We start from the raw sequence: 15,636 nt of genomic DNA on the forward strand, positions 1-15,636 counted from the left end.
TGTTGTTTTCCCTTGGATACATAGTCTACTAATTATCTGCAGTGAATAAAACACAGTAAAGGTGTTTTACTAATTGGAGTAATAAAACATGCACTTAGCTAAAATGGGAAAAATCTAGTCCATGTCCCGAGAGAGAGAGAGAGATCCACACCACACCCCCACCACTACCCACCCATTGCATTTGCTGGCAGTACCAGCAGCAATGCCACAGATAGGACGGACTCAGAAATGACCTCTGTACTGTAGCCTATTACTCCTGGAGATGGTCCATCCAGGTCAGGGCTGAGCCACATCAATGGGACTTGGTGGTGAAGCTCACACTGCTTCTGTCTGTCTACCTGTCCGCGGAAAAAGAGCTTCAGTATTTGGGGCTCTCATGCCAGCATCTTTCATGCTCATGCACAGGTGTTTTTTTAAGGGGATAAATGCACCAAACACAAATTGGTTTTAACTTTTCTAGTTTTGTGGCTCATGCAGTTTTAAAGAGAATTATCTAATTATCACACAGATGGAATCATGTTAACAGCAATAGCAATTCTAAGCATTCATCAGGACTCAAACATTAGACAGACCCTGTGGAAAGCCAGGCCCATCACATCAGGTTACTGCAAACAGCACACAGAAAACAAAATTCCTGTTAACGGGTGGGTTTTAGACTTTTGACGGGACACAGTAACTCACTGCTCCTCCCTCACCACACAGAGAGGCTCATGACACCTTCCAGTAGTTTGCACAGAACAAACAGGTTCAGTGCAGCCTACTGCAACAGATTCTTTAAGGATGCATGTCCTAAAATGAAAACTAAACTAAAATTCGACCCGGGTTTGAAGTCCACTAGTTGAGCCAGACTCACAAAGCCATGTTCTTTCTCCAAGCTCTGTGCACCGCTGAGGTGGAGTGTGTGGCTCCCGTAGAGGAGTGGGGAGCAGCTTGGGTTATTAAGCAGCAGAAAGGAGTCATTGCTTAACAAGTGGTGGAGGGCCTGTCCAGCCCTGCTCGGTTAGCTGGATGTCAAATGTGATGCAGTCTGGGTGGGGATGCACAGGGGGAGACAGGAGCTTGTGACAGGGAAATGAGGAACCTCTTTCCCCACCTCATACCAGAGGAGAAAGGGTCCTACATTTTGACAGTGACTCCCCAGATTTCCAAACCATGACCCGGTATGTGTTCAAATACACTTCCCAGGGTTTGCATCTGGCTTCAGCTAAAGAAGCCTCAGGTCTCAAGAGGGGTCACTTTCAGGACATGGTGCAATTTTGGAAACATCCCGAGATGAGGACCCATTCTGTTACCCTGTTGTCAGGTTTCTGGTAAAGTGCCTTGCAGCAGTTCACTCCGGCCAGCCCATCCCTCCATCGGCTGCCTATTTGTATTCAGTGGACTCTGGAAAGTGTCAGGCATGGACCAAGATGGACTTTCTCAGACCAGACATTTACGCAGAGGCCTATCGGCACAGAGCAACCAGGTCAGTAAAGAGGGGCTGGAGGAGAAACTTTTCCAAGTTTAACATTCAAGTAGTCTTTGAATTCAAATCCTTCATCACAAATAAGGAAGCCACCAAAATCGGCTTCTTAGCTTAAAAAAAGGAGACGGTAGTTTAAATTCAGCAAAAACCTGTGTCATGCTGTTCTCGCAGAAATGAAGATTCCGCCCTTTCCTCGTGGTACCCTTGCAAGTGAGTCAGTTTTCCCTGCTCCAGATCCCACTAATATTAAACTTCTAATGCAGAATAGTAGGATTTTTAAAGCCATGCATAATACGTAACAGCTAGCATGTTCTGAGCAGTATTGGGTTCTAAAATAAAAATAAAAATCACTAGAAATACAAGTCACCAAATGGAATCTCTGCCATCCAGAGAGATTGCTGGGCAATTTAACTCTGTGCCATTCTAAATGTTGCCAAGAAAAATAAAACATCAGATGCTTAGGAAACTAATTCCTTCTCCAAATTGTCTGTCTAGCACAATGGAGCTCCAACTCGGATTCTAGCCATTGAGTACTACAGCAAATTAATAATAATAATGATACAAGTCCACACATCTGTAGGTTATACACATTTACAGATCGAGTGATGTCGCGGGTCTCTGGAACCAGGAAAACACAGCAAGCCAAATCCTCCTCCTGTTTACACCAACATAAATGCAGAGTACCTCCCCTGAAGTCACTGTAGATTCATACTGTAGGACATTAGAACAGTATCTGGCCCCGTGTACTGAAGGCAGCAGTGTCGGAGACAATCAGTTATAAATACTGTCACAATTTCTTTAAATCCATTGCTCTCTCTCTCGCCTCATTCAAAAGCTAAAGAAAATTCACATGGGTCCCAGCTAAACAGAGATGTGAGCTGCTGTGGGTGGAGGTCCTTTAGTGGATGAGTTGCCTGAGTGCTTTTCTCTGACTTGTGGTTAGATGGTTTCAGTTTCCATGGCCAAAGCTCTTTGCCTTCAGGGTACCGGAAATGAAATTCATTTAAAATACTCACTTCAGACATGTCTTTTTGACATGGTGGGTACATAGAGTGGTGAATAGAGAGTGTGTTTATAGACACGTACAATAGAAATAGTTTTCTTCCCAGGCTCCTCGGAAATGCAGCAACCAAACTACAGGCTTTGGTTCAGTCAGGAGCTGAGCAGCATGAGGCATGGAACCAGTGCACAGTACAGCTTGTACAGGCTGCAAAGGTTAGTACAAATCCAGTATTCATTAGCCCTACTGGGTATGGCTGACAGACAACAGGAACCCATGGTCAGCTTAAACAGATTTAGTAACATTCCCAATTATTTACTGTTCGTATGACAGAAGCACCTATTCTGTTCCCTACAGCTTATACCTAGAGCTCCCAGCTGCGATCAGAGCCCCATTGTGCCAGGCCCAAAACAAACAGAGTGAGAGACACTTCCTGTCCCAAAGAGGTTACAGTCAAGAAAACAAGAGGCAGGAGGGGAAACAGAATCCATAGAGAGGTGAAGTGACTCACCCATCGTCACACATCAGCCAGTAGCAAAGGAACTTGCTCCCAGTTCCGTTCTCTCTGCGCTGAAACGCACTATCACAAATCACCATTTAACTCAATTGCCATTGAAAATGTTCATTCGTTTCCTTTTAAATTCAGTGCTAGAATCAGAAAAAGTTGTAGGGTCATTGGGCGAAATTTACCCCAACGGAAGTTTATTGAAGTCTCTTAGAGTAACACCCAGGGTGAATTAGGCCTATTATTTCCCTTTTAGCTTTAAAAGTTATTTCTACTACCAAAAATCAGGAACAGCGATACAGTGATACGTCTGATACTGTAATTTCCACCTTAAAAGAAGGAAATGGAATAAATAAGATCAATTTAGCGAGACCCGAAAATGACAGTATAGCCTGATGAAACTGATGTGGGAATTAAGGCAGGCAAAATATACATTCCTCAAACTGAAATTTGCTGAGACAGAGTTAACACCCTCTATGCTTCAGCTCTTTAGTGGAGCACACCAGGGGAACCATTAGAGAAACCTCATTCAAGGGGGAAATGAAAACACTTGGAATTTCATTACAGCTCTAGTAGGCAACAAATAAAAATAAGTTATCTGCAAAGTTTCAAACTTTGCTGCAACCATGTTAAAAATAAAAAGGGAACAAGAGGATAACTTTATCTAAAGGAGAATGTTTTTGAAAATAAAGATCTATAGCTCATTTGTTTTACTAAAATTAAAAAGTTTAAAATCTAATTTCTTCTGAAATGTGTACTTATATCTCAGCTTCAGCATGAGACTGTCCAAATTAAACTGGAGGAAGTATAGCTCCCTCACAGGGGTTGTGTATAAAGGAAACTGACCACTCAACTGCAGCAGCATTGCTTAGATGTCCCTTAAACAGGAAACTGCACCCAGTGTGCTTAATCCAGCAGCCAAAGTTCACAACAGTGCAAGTGCTTCCCATCAGGAAAATAGGGCCCAGTGCCTTCAAAAACATTAGAGAGGTTATTCCTCTCCTACTAATCGCACTTTCAAAAGAAACCGTGCACTATGATCTTCCAGGTCAACGTAATCTTTCAAAAGCAGAAGTAACTAAATCCACTTTGAGCAATATTGGCTCTCTCTAATGGCATTACAGTCCAGCCGGCTGCCCAGCGTATGTGTTTTCACCCTTTCTGGTAGATGGAAGAGCTGCAGGCAGCCTCAGTGGAGCAGGGTATTCAGCATGGATACGTAAAAAAGAGTGCCGCATGTATTATTAGGGATGGTTGAAAAATTGGAATTCTTTTCTGTGAAACAGTTTGAATGGAACAAAGTTTTTTTAGTTAGAAGTTTTCCAAAAAATTGTCCAATGAATCAATCTGATACATTTCAAATGGAAAGAAATTTAAATAAAAGCTTCCATTTTGGAGCCTGCCCTCTCCTCTCCTGACCCCCAGAGAAAGGGATCAGGGACAATAAACAAAACATTTTCATTCAGCCTTCTCTGTGCACAAATCTGGATTGCAGGCTTGATCCTGCACTCATTCAGTGACTGAACCTCTGCCCCCCCCCCCCCCTTGACTTCCATGGTCCATGATCTTGGTGGCAGGCGGGGATGGGAGAAATGGCCCATGGATCATAAATAAGGGCCAGGAATGCCCTACCAACTGTGGAATGGAAGTTCAGTCAGCAGAGAGAGAGACAGACAGAATTTGACCAGGATTTGTAAATAAACAAAACCCTGATTAAAGAACGAGGAGTACTTGTGGCACCTTAGAGACTAACAAATTTATTTGAGCATAAGCTTTCGTGGGCTAAAACCCACTTCATGAGATGCATGCAGTGGAAAATACAGTAGGATGATATATATACACAGAGAACTTGAAACATATATATCTTCTTCATGTTCTTTTTCATGTTCTCTGTGTATATATATATATATATATATATATATATATATATATATATATATATATATATATATATATATATCTTCCTACTGTATTTTCCATCGTATGTGTGCATACGATGAAGTGGGTTTTAGCCCACGAAAGCTTATGCCCAAATAAATTTGTTAGTCTCTAAAGTGCCACAAGTACTCCTCGTTCTTTTTGCTGACACAGACTAACACGGCTACCGCTCTGAACACACTGATTGTATCAGGTGTTTATCAAAGGAAAACTCAGTACTGAGTAAAGAGAATGGCAGAGCAGGAGTGAAAATGAAGTGAAGCTCGAGTTCCCCAGGTCCCTGCAAGTGACCCAACCCAGGGATGGAATTAGAACCCAAAGCATGGTCATTTGTTACTTTTCCCACCACACTTCCTGCTTCACTGAAGACAGCCCTGAACACACATCAGTCTGTGACATCTTTAGCACACTAGAAAATACCAAGAGGATTTCAGAAGGAGAAAAAGATATTATTTGTATTATTTCTGGGCAGAATTCACCCTCTCCACTACTCCCACGTAGACTGCTCGGGTGAATCATTAAGCACAGAAGTCTAATATTAACTCAGTTTGCATATTTCACATTGGAGTTCAGCTGTACAGCTAATTATGCTCGTTAGCAGGGATCATTTCTTTTGCTTTAGGTCAGCAGCCCAAAGGATTTCCATCAATTACCTAAAACAACAAAAGCATTGTAAGCTCCTTGGGGCAGGGACGCCTTTTGTTCTGTTTGTACAGCACCGAGCACGGCAGGGTCCTGGCCCAGGACTAGGGCTCCTAGGCACTGTAGTAATATGAATAATCAATAATAATTCATTGGAAAGATGCACATTCATTTGTCGCTCCCTGAAGAAAGATTGAAGTCTCCTTAGCTCTGAGCTCCTGGGAAGGTTGAGTGCTGCATGCTGCTCCAGTGCGACATCTGCAGTTGAATGGATTTGTTTTCCCCTCTCAGTCCACACATAATCAAACAGCCTTGCTGGGGTTCAGTGCAATGGGTTTCAGTGTGTTTCTGCCATTCAGATTGCCTGGAATGCTCACTGACAAGAGTAAGCCAAGTCTGGAAGCACTTTTCTAATCTTTATCACAGTGGTTCTCAAACGGTGGGCTGTGACCCTGTTTTAATGGGGTCGCCAGGGCTGGTGTTAGACTTGCTGGGGCCAAAGCCCGAGCCCCATCACCCAGGGCCGGGGCCAAAGCCGAAGCCCAAAGGCATTAGCCCTGGGCAGTGGGGCTCAGGTTACAGGCCCCCCGCCGGGGGCTGAAACTTTTGGGCTTCGGCTTTGCCCCCCGCCCAGGACAGTGAGGCTCAGGCTTCGGTCCCCGCTCCTGGGGTCATGTAGTAATTTTCATTGTCAGAGGGGGGTCGCAGTGCAATGAAGTTTGAGACCCCTGCTTATCAGTATCACAGTGGTGATTATTACTGTCCTCCCTTCTCTTCCATACTGTAGAAGTCAAACATGAATGTGAACGGCCTAACCAGAATAAAAACGGGCAGAAAATGGCCCATGAAAATGGAAGGTTTGATACCCTTTGCTGGAATGTTTAGGTCACTCAGCATAGAATCATAGAATCATAGAATCATAGAATATCAGGGTTGGAAGGGACCTCAAGAGGTCATCTAGTCCAACCCCCTGCTCAAAGCAGGACCAATTCCCAACTAAATCATCCCAGCCAGGGCTTTGTCAAGCCGGGCCTTAAAAACCTCCAAGGAAGGAGACTCCACCACCTCCCTAGGTAACGCATTCCAGTGCTTCACCACCCTCCTAGTGAAATAGTGTTTCCTAATATCCAACCTGGACCTCCCCCACTGCAACTTGAGACCATTGCTCCTTGTTCTGTCATCTGCCACCACTGAGAACAGCCGAGCTCCATCCTCTTTGGAACCTCCCTTCAGGTAGTTGAAGGCTGCTATCAAATCCCCCCTCATTCTTCTCTTCTGGAGACTAAACAATCCCAGTTCCCTCAGCCTCTCCTCATAAGTCATGTGCTCCAGACCCCTAATCATTTTTGTTGCCCTCCGCTGGACTCTTTCCAATTTTTCCACATCCTTCTTGTAGTGTGGGGCCCAAAATTGGACACAGTATTCCAGATGAGGCCTCACCAATGTCGAATAAAGGGGAACGATCACGTTCCTCGATCTGCTGGCAATGCCCCTACTTATACAGCCCAAAATGCCGTTAGCCTTCTTGGCAACAAGAGCACACTGTTGACTCATATCCAGCTTCTCGTCCACTGTGACCCCTAGGTCCTTTTCTGCAGAACTGCTACCTAGCCATTCGGTCCCTAGTCTGTAGCAGTGCATGGGATTCTTCCGTCCTAAGTGCAGGACTCTGCACTTATCCTTGTTGAACCTCATCAGGTTTTTTTTGGCCCAATCCTCTAATTTGTCTAGGTCCCTCTGTATCCGATCCCTACCCTCTAGTGTATCTACCACGCCTCCTAGTTTAGTGTCATCTGCAAACTTGCTGAGAGTGCAGTCCACACCATCCTCCAGATCATTAATAAAGATATTAAACAAAACCGGCCCCAGGACCGACCCTTGGGGCACTCCGCTTGAAACCGGCTGCCAACTAGACATGGAGCCATTGATCACTACCCGTTGAGCCCGACGATCTAGCCAGCTTTCTATCCACCTTACAGTCCATTCATCCAGCCCATATTTCTTTAACTTGGCGGCAAGAATACTGTGGGAGACTGTATCAAAAGCTTTGCTAAAGTCAAGGAATAACACATCCACTGCTTTCCCCTCATCCACAGAGCCAGTTATCTCATCATAGAAGGCAATTAGGTTAGTCAGGCACGACTTCCCTTTGGTGAATCCATGCTGACTGTTCCTGATCACTTTCCTCTCCTCTAAGTGTTTCATAATTGATTCCTTGAGGACCTGTTCCATGATTTTTCCAGGGACTGAGGTGAGGCTGACTGGCCTGTAGTTCCCCGGATCCTCCTTCTTCCCTTTTTTAAAGATGGGCACTACATTAGCCTTTTTCCAGTCATCCGGGACCTCCCCCGATCGCCATGAGTTTTCAAAAATAATGGCTAATGGCTCTGCAATCTCATCCGCCAACTCCTTTAGCACCCTCGGATGCAGCGCATCCGGCCCCATGGACTTGTGCACATCCAGTTTTTCTAAATAGTCCCGAACCACTTCTTTCTCCACATAGGGCTGGTCACCTTCTCCCCATATTGTGCTGCCCAGTGCAGCAGTCTGGGAGCTGACCTTGTTTGTGAAGACAGAGGCAAAAAAATCATTGAGTACATTAGCTTTTTCCACATCCTCGGTCACTAGGTTGCCTCCCACATTCAGTAAGGGGCCCACACTTTCCTTGACTTTCTTCTTGTTGCTAACATACCTGAAGAAACCTTTCTTGTTACTCTTAGCCCTTGTCACTGGAGACATTTAGGAGGATGCATTCATAGTTGAATTTAACTCTTTTCTAGGCTCACTGCCACTACATCGTTGTGAAAAACTTCATAGACACAGTGGAGAAACTTAGAAATGAGGCTGAAATCCAGAAGATTGTGCAACACCTTTGTGACCTTTTTGCATTACATGGTATCTTCTCAAACACGGGAGATTTCCTGCATGCTGGGTACATATCTGGGGACCAAATGGACATGGTGATTGCATCCTACTTGGATCTACTCGCTGTCATTCGGTGAGCTACGAACAGCAACTTTCCCCCCACGCCCCACAAGAGGGGGGAAATGATGTTAAATAATTGTTAATGATAGTTAAGTGTGTCACCATCACCAAGCCTGATGGGGTGTCAGGTTTACATTTGTACACAAGGCCTACGTGCAAGCTTTATTTTCACAGTTAAACAGATTTAAACCCTTAGAGGTCTGGAAAAAAAAAAAAAAACCACGTCTCAGGATTTCATAAATTGCCTGCTTTTAAATATCTTAGTTTTTAATCATTAAAATGTTACTACCAATTAAAGGTAATGTCTCAGGTACTTTAAATTCAGCATTTCAGTTTAAAAAGAGTTGCATGCACATAAGACTTTTCTCACACACACAGCAGTCAACTAATTCTTCCTTGGCTTGAGATATTTCTCTGCGGTGATTGGATTGCAAACAATGTGGCGTTGGGCTACTGCATGAGAAGCACAAAATAAAACAAAAATTAAACCGACTACATGTGACAGTGCAAAATGTAATTCATTGCCTTAATGGTGAAAAGTTAGATTTTAGAAATGGTTATAATTGTAATAATCTAAGAGGTTATTAGCAACACAAGCAAGAAATTTTTAAGTACAATTTTACACTGACTATGGCTTTAAATTATTATACTATTTAGAGAAAAACGATCTATTTCAACTAGGAAGTTAAATAGCAACCATGCAGAGTGTCTTGTAGCTTTTAAACATCCAGTAGTACATGCTAACCTTATAAATAAAATAACCCTTGACCCATTGAATACTTTCTGCCATTTTACAAGATTTCTTAGTTTGTTTCAAAGTCGTGTTTGGTTATAATCAGAAAAGATGAAAAGTTTTTCAGCCATGACTTTTAAACAAAAACAAAATTAACCACGGAGTCATTTCTCAGATAGCACAGTAACTTAATCCCTTACAATGTTTAAAAGGCTGTTTTCACATAGGATTTACTTTTTATAATAGAGCACTGCAATTTAGATATTCAGTTTCATTGGGACTTTAGACTAAGTTGTTGACCAAGTGAGTTAATTGGGATTTTGCACACAATAGTAAGAATAGACCCTACACAATGGACTAGAAAATAGCAATTGAGGCAGCACACATTTTTACTAGAATTTCTCAACCAGGATTCAAAAGGTAGCAAACCTAAACAGAACTTTCAAAAGACCTTAGCCCATGGAACTCATAGTCAAACATACTGCTGAGGTCAAGAATTTAACAGGACTCAAGAAAGGAGTGCCCATTTCTATGGGATAATGAAAACATGCATGGAGTCAATATTTAGGATTAAAATGAAAACAACCAAGAGTTTGAAAGGGATACAAACACTCCAGCTTCGGGACATGAGACCATCTCATTGACAGGGGCTCGGAAGAAACTTCCCATATGAGCAGGTTGTGACGGGTTTCCCTCAGGGTGCCACTTGGAACTGGGGTACCACTGAGCCTGCCTGACCCACCAGACTGGGCTCCCTGTAACTGGACTGCTGTGACAAGCTGCAGACCTGCTCCCGGTCTCCCTCTTTCACCAGCATACATACAGGTAGGGAATATTAAGAAGACATATAAACAATTAATGTAATTGACATTTTTAGACGTATGAACAGTTGTCTGTGAAATACTACAACCAGAACTGTCAAACTGAGGGACACATCCAGCTGTTGTAACATGCAAACAGGCTTTCTGACTAGCCCCTGCATGGGAAGGTTTCAGCTAAGGAACTGCCCAGATACTCAAGTGCACACACCCCTCTGGAGCGCAAACCCAAAATACACCGTCCTGTGCTGTACAGAGAACTGTACAGTGTAAGCTCATGAAATTCACTCCCTCCCTCTATGTGGAGAGAGATATGCAACAGCTTTTTGCCCCCTATTTATGAATTCCACACATTTGCCCCCTATTTATGAATTTGGGTTAAGACAAAACAAAACAAGTTTATTAGCTACAAAAGGTAGATTTTTAAGTGATTGTAAAGAATAGCAAACAGATAAAAGTAGATGAACTAGCAAATGAAACAAACATGCAAGCTAAGGTTAATGTAATAACCAGTTTCTTTAGAACTAGCAAATTCTCACCCTAAATGTTGTTTTAGGCAGATTGCAGAGGTTCTTGAAGGCCAGCTGCTCTTGCTTGCAGCTTAAAACTCCAGGTATTTCTTTCAAAGGCCACACACCTTCTAGCCTGGGTTCAGTCCTTTCTTCCCCAGTTCAGTCTTAGGTGTTTATAGCAGTCATCTTGGGTGGGGAGACAGTGAAGAATGAACCACGTTGAGGTCACTCTTCTGCCTTAAATAGGTTTTGCATATAGCAAAACTTAGTTTCCAAACTTAGTTCCCATGCCAGTCAGTGAAAAAACACTGGTATTCCAAGATGGATTCCAGTACCGGGTGACTTGATCACATGATCCTGCAGCTATAACTCAAAGGCTGGTTGTAACATTCTCAGGAAGACTTCCCAGGAAGGTGGGAGATTAGCATCTTCTAAAACCTATTGTTCTTCCTAATGGCCCTTTCCAGCCAGCAATCTAGACTGATTGCATTCTGTCTAGTGTGCGTTCCCCAGGTGTACACACATTTGTAATAGCTGCACAGACAATATTCTTAACTTCAGATACAGAAAGGATACATGCATACAAATAGGATAATCATATTCAGTAAAACATAACCTTTCCAATGATATCTCACATGACGCATCTTGCATAAAATACATCTTAGTTATATCATAATCACTTCATAATATCTCTGTGAAAACTATGGGGACGTAGTGTCACAGGTTATTTCAGAACTACCTACTACAGCATTTCATGCAGCTGGTACTGGCTATTGTCAGAGGCCAAGATTCAGCAAAGTATTTAAACACCTCATCACTGGTGACTACTGAGGTGCTTAAAGTCAAGTATTTGCTTAAATGCTTTTCTGAATCGGGGCCACAGATAGGATACTGGACTAGATGAGCCATTGGCCTGTAATTAATTATGTTTATCTCAATATACTGCAAGCTCTGCTGTCCTGAGGAAGCCCTAACACGTGTAGATTTATGAACATTTTGAAACCAACATGGTATTTGACCCATTGCTTAGTTCTTTGTTTATATGATGACATTATCCATCGCTTGTTGAGATCCTGGCTTTTTAAGGAGCTTTTCTAACAAGTAAATATAATTTGGAGGCATACTATTGTAATTCCACTTTAATTTCCTCCATTTATTTTTCAAAGGCACTAAAACCAGAACGTCATCATTTTTGTGAGGGAAATAAACAGTGTCATTTATTTAGTTATTTTAAAAAATAAATCCTCTATCAAACTTTATTTTTTTCTAATTAGTAATGCTGTTTAAAAGCTTTCTACGATTAAATCTCTTAGATAACGATTTTACCAGTGGCAGTAGCATCAAGCAGTGACTTTCTAATACAATGATTAAGATTTGCATTTAATTCAAATGACAAGTGTCACTGCTTTTGATTGTGGGATAGCAGGATGCGACTGCCATGTGAAATACCATCTAGAAGTGAAAAGATACCCCTGTGCCGAGGGCCAGCACAAGCCTAGAAACCACTTAAGCCCATCAGCCCACTTTAAGACACAAGCTGCAGGGCCTGCTGATTAAGTGCATCACATAAGATTCAATCCTGAGTCAGGGACCAATCCACAGAGGTGCCAAGCACCTTCAACTGCCATTGACCCCAACGGGAGAAGAGAAGGCTCGGCACATTGGGCAATCTGCCTCTCACAAAGTAAGGTATATTGGCCAATAATATCTCTCAAAAACCAGGAACATTAGTTCCGAAATCACCAGGTTTCTTCACACGACAGTAAATACCCAACGGCAAATATGAAATTATGTTTTCCCCCATTCGGCCCCAGCAAAGTGGTAAGGATTTCATTAACCCTGCAGTGAGTGCGGTCCATTTGCTTCTCTAGGAACGATGCAGTGCCACTAGTGGATGCTTTCGACTTCACCGATGAAAGTTTAAATTCTGCGCTTGGCAGTTACGACGGACACGTCTACCAACGGCTTTATGAGTGGGCTCAAAAGTCACCAACCAACCAACAGGTAAGGACAGTGGGCTACTGTCACGGAGTGTGGGGGAGTCAGGGCCCTGCACCCTCACTTCCTGCGATTCACCGGGACTCTCAGCCAGCCGGTAACACAGAAGGTTTATTAGACAACAGGAACACAGTCCCAAGCAGGGCTTGTAGGTACAACCAGGACCCCTCAGCCAGGTTCCTCGGGGGGGGCAAGGAGCTTAGACCCCAGACTTGGGGTTCCCTGTGTCTTCCCCGCCAGCCCAAAACTTTAAGAAACCCCTCCAGCCAACTCCCTCCCCTCCCCCCAGCTCCTCCTCTCGCCTTTGTCCAGTTCCCCGGGCAAAGGTGTCACCTGGCCCCACCCCTCTCCTGGCTCAGGTTACAGGCTCAGGTATCGTCCCTCAAATAAAGTCATCCCCTGCTCTCCCATCCCCCATGCAGACAGTCCCAGTAAAACTAGACGACATTCCCAGGTCAATCCGCCCCACTCCCTACTGCGTCACAGCTACAAACTACCGGCACCTACACATTAGCCTAGGCACACATTATTTTGACATATAACATTCAAGGCTGAAGAATGGAAAACAGCCGGGAGAAAGCAAGTGGACTGACAGGTTGGAATTTTGAGGCCAGAAGGTAAAAATCACGTGTTCCTTGGAATGGAGTATTGAATTGTGCCAATTACATGCATGGCTCAGAATCTGAGAGTTTAATGACTGAGGCCCTGCTCGAGCAATCAACTCCATGTGGATGGATCTCGACTGACATCAGTGGGGCACTGCACAGCCACACGTCCGTCCATAGAGAGCTGCTCGAGCAGGACATCAGAACCATGTCTGCCCTTGTTCCATGCGCAGAACAACCAGTAAGAAGTATGGTTTGGTTCTGGTGCGGTAATTGGAACCTTAGAAGTTTAGACCTGTTTGTTCAGTGAATTCAATGTTCGCAGAAGGCACTGGCCTCACACTGCTGGAGCCTGAGATCCAGTGTAACCACATAACAGGTACAGCATAGTAGCACCACTGCATGATTCTCCATACTACCGTGCCAGTCTGCCGCTGCCCTTTTCTGAAGAGAATGCCCTGTAAGTGGGGACAGGGTTTGCTCAGGCCCTTTCATTCCTTGGCCGGTTCAGCAGAGACCTACTAGTACCATTTAAAATGGTGTCTTGTCATGAGCCCTGCTGCAACAAGCCCACCCTGAAACCCATCAGATTGTCTTTCAGTCATTAGTGACCAGGCCCGGATCTGAACAGGCAATCTAGAGGTCCAGGGCTCTATCCCCTACTACAGTAGCCAGAGCTGTCCAGGCCTCTGTCTGGAACATTGATTTTTTTTTTATTTATAGCTCTGAACTACCACCATGAAAAGGCAAACAACATGCACAAAACCTATATATGTACAATTTAACACCATGGAAAGATAGGATAGTTACGTACTCTGCATTAACAGGCTGCATATTCACAGGTACTTTTAGCACTACTTATCAATAAGTACACCTCTACCCCGATATAACGCTGTCCTCGGGAGCCAAAAAATCTCACCGCGTTATATCGAACTTGCTTTGATCCGCTGCAACGCGCAGCCCCGCCCCCCCCCGGAGCTCTGCTTTACTGCGTTATATCTGGTCGCGTTATATCGAGGTAGAGATGTATGTTCTTCTTATAGTATGCTTAAGCAGTAGGGGGTATAAATTTTAAACAAGGTAACCTCCCCCTTCCCCTACTCACACACTGTATTCTCAGCACACTGCCTTCATTTCTAACATCACATTAAAGGTGAATTAACATCACTATTCACGCTACATTGCGTTTTCTTGCTTAATTTAAAAACACAGCTCACCTACTTAAACAAGATTTTACCTTAGTACTTTTCCCAGCAAACCAAGCACCACTAGCAAATTTTACAAACGAATGCACAATTTGAAGTTTGCCTTTGGTGAACATTCAAGTTAAAAATGTGCTTTCTGAAATTAAATGCTTTGCATCCTCATTTGGATGAGCAGCGCTGCATATTAGCAATGTAGGGGGGATCCCATGTACCGGGTTGGGGGGCATTACACACTACTGTAGCATATTTTTTTAAAATTACACTTCAAAGATCGTTCTGAGTTATTTAGAAATCATTGTTCCTCCTTAGTCACTGCTGATACCTTCCTATATTCTCCCTCTTCCACAGGTGAGCCAGGCCTATGCAAGCTACCTGAAACCACTTTTTCAGAGTGCTCTGTCAAAACTATAAAGATCAACAGCTGCTTGGGACACAGACATCATCTTCTTTGGTTCCATGTATGGTGCACTAGCTAGCACACTGCCAGCGTTTTATAAATAATCAAAGAGTAACACAGAACAGTTGACTGTAATGTCTGCAAACATCAACTGAAATTCTTAGTCATTTACATTTAAGAATGGAAGGAAGCCAAACAGTTTTCAGCTATGTCCATGGTTATGCCGAGTTCCATTAGGAACTTACCTATTTTTTTAAAAAAATATGTTCACAGCAGCTGCAGAAGCTGCCGTATTTAGCAGTCCGATTCTCAATATTTTATTACATTCAGATTAAAAATAATTACTTTCTTTCTGCCTGGGACATACGTTTGTTGAGCCCATAAAATGCCTTGCACAGAATTAAGGAACTTAAGTTAACAAAAGTAATGTAAAGTCACAGCCAGAGGTTCTAAATTAAGGTATATTGGCCAATAATCTCTCTCAAAAACCAGGAACATTAGTTCCTAAATCACCAGGTTTCTTCACACGACAGTAAATACCCAACTGCAAATATGAAATTATGTTTTCCCCCATTCGGCCCCAGCAAAGTGGTAAGGATTTCATTAACCCTGCAGTGAGTGCTTAGATTAAAAGCTCTGTTAAAATGTAAACTCTTTGGGACAGGGGACAGAATTCCTTCTTGTATCTTGTTGAGCAGTGAGCACTATCTGCACTTAAATAACCAGTCAAAACTCACACAGTATGTGCCAGCTTCAACTTGTGAAAATGATCTATGATGATGAAAGCTGCCGATACCCTTTCTGTAAACTTCAGCCTCCAATAGGGGTGTGTG

The 15,636-nt window shown here is 43.3% G+C and overlaps 1 protein-coding gene across 1 annotated transcript in view; it reads left to right on the top strand.

The window, feature by feature from the left end:
- Nucleotides 1-14,817, top strand: part of ACOX2 (acyl-CoA oxidase 2) — a 39,449-nt gene extending 24,632 nt beyond the window's left edge. The window contains exons 11-15 of the mRNA XM_065407870.1: nt 1,304-1,465; nt 2,575-2,680; nt 8,331-8,548; nt 12,470-12,602; nt 14,755-14,817. Of these exons, the coding sequence (XP_065263942.1) occupies nt 1,304-1,465; nt 2,575-2,680; nt 8,331-8,548; nt 12,470-12,602; nt 14,755-14,817 (682 nt within the window). The remainder of the gene's footprint in view (nt 1-1,303; nt 1,466-2,574; nt 2,681-8,330; nt 8,549-12,469; nt 12,603-14,754) is intronic.
- Nucleotides 14,818-15,636: the final 819 nt, after the last annotated feature.

This window comes from Emys orbicularis, chromosome 7, assembly GCF_028017835.1.
Source record: "Emys orbicularis isolate rEmyOrb1 chromosome 7, rEmyOrb1.hap1, whole genome shotgun sequence".
NCBI classification, from domain to species: Eukaryota; Metazoa; Chordata; order Testudines; family Emydidae; genus Emys; species Emys orbicularis.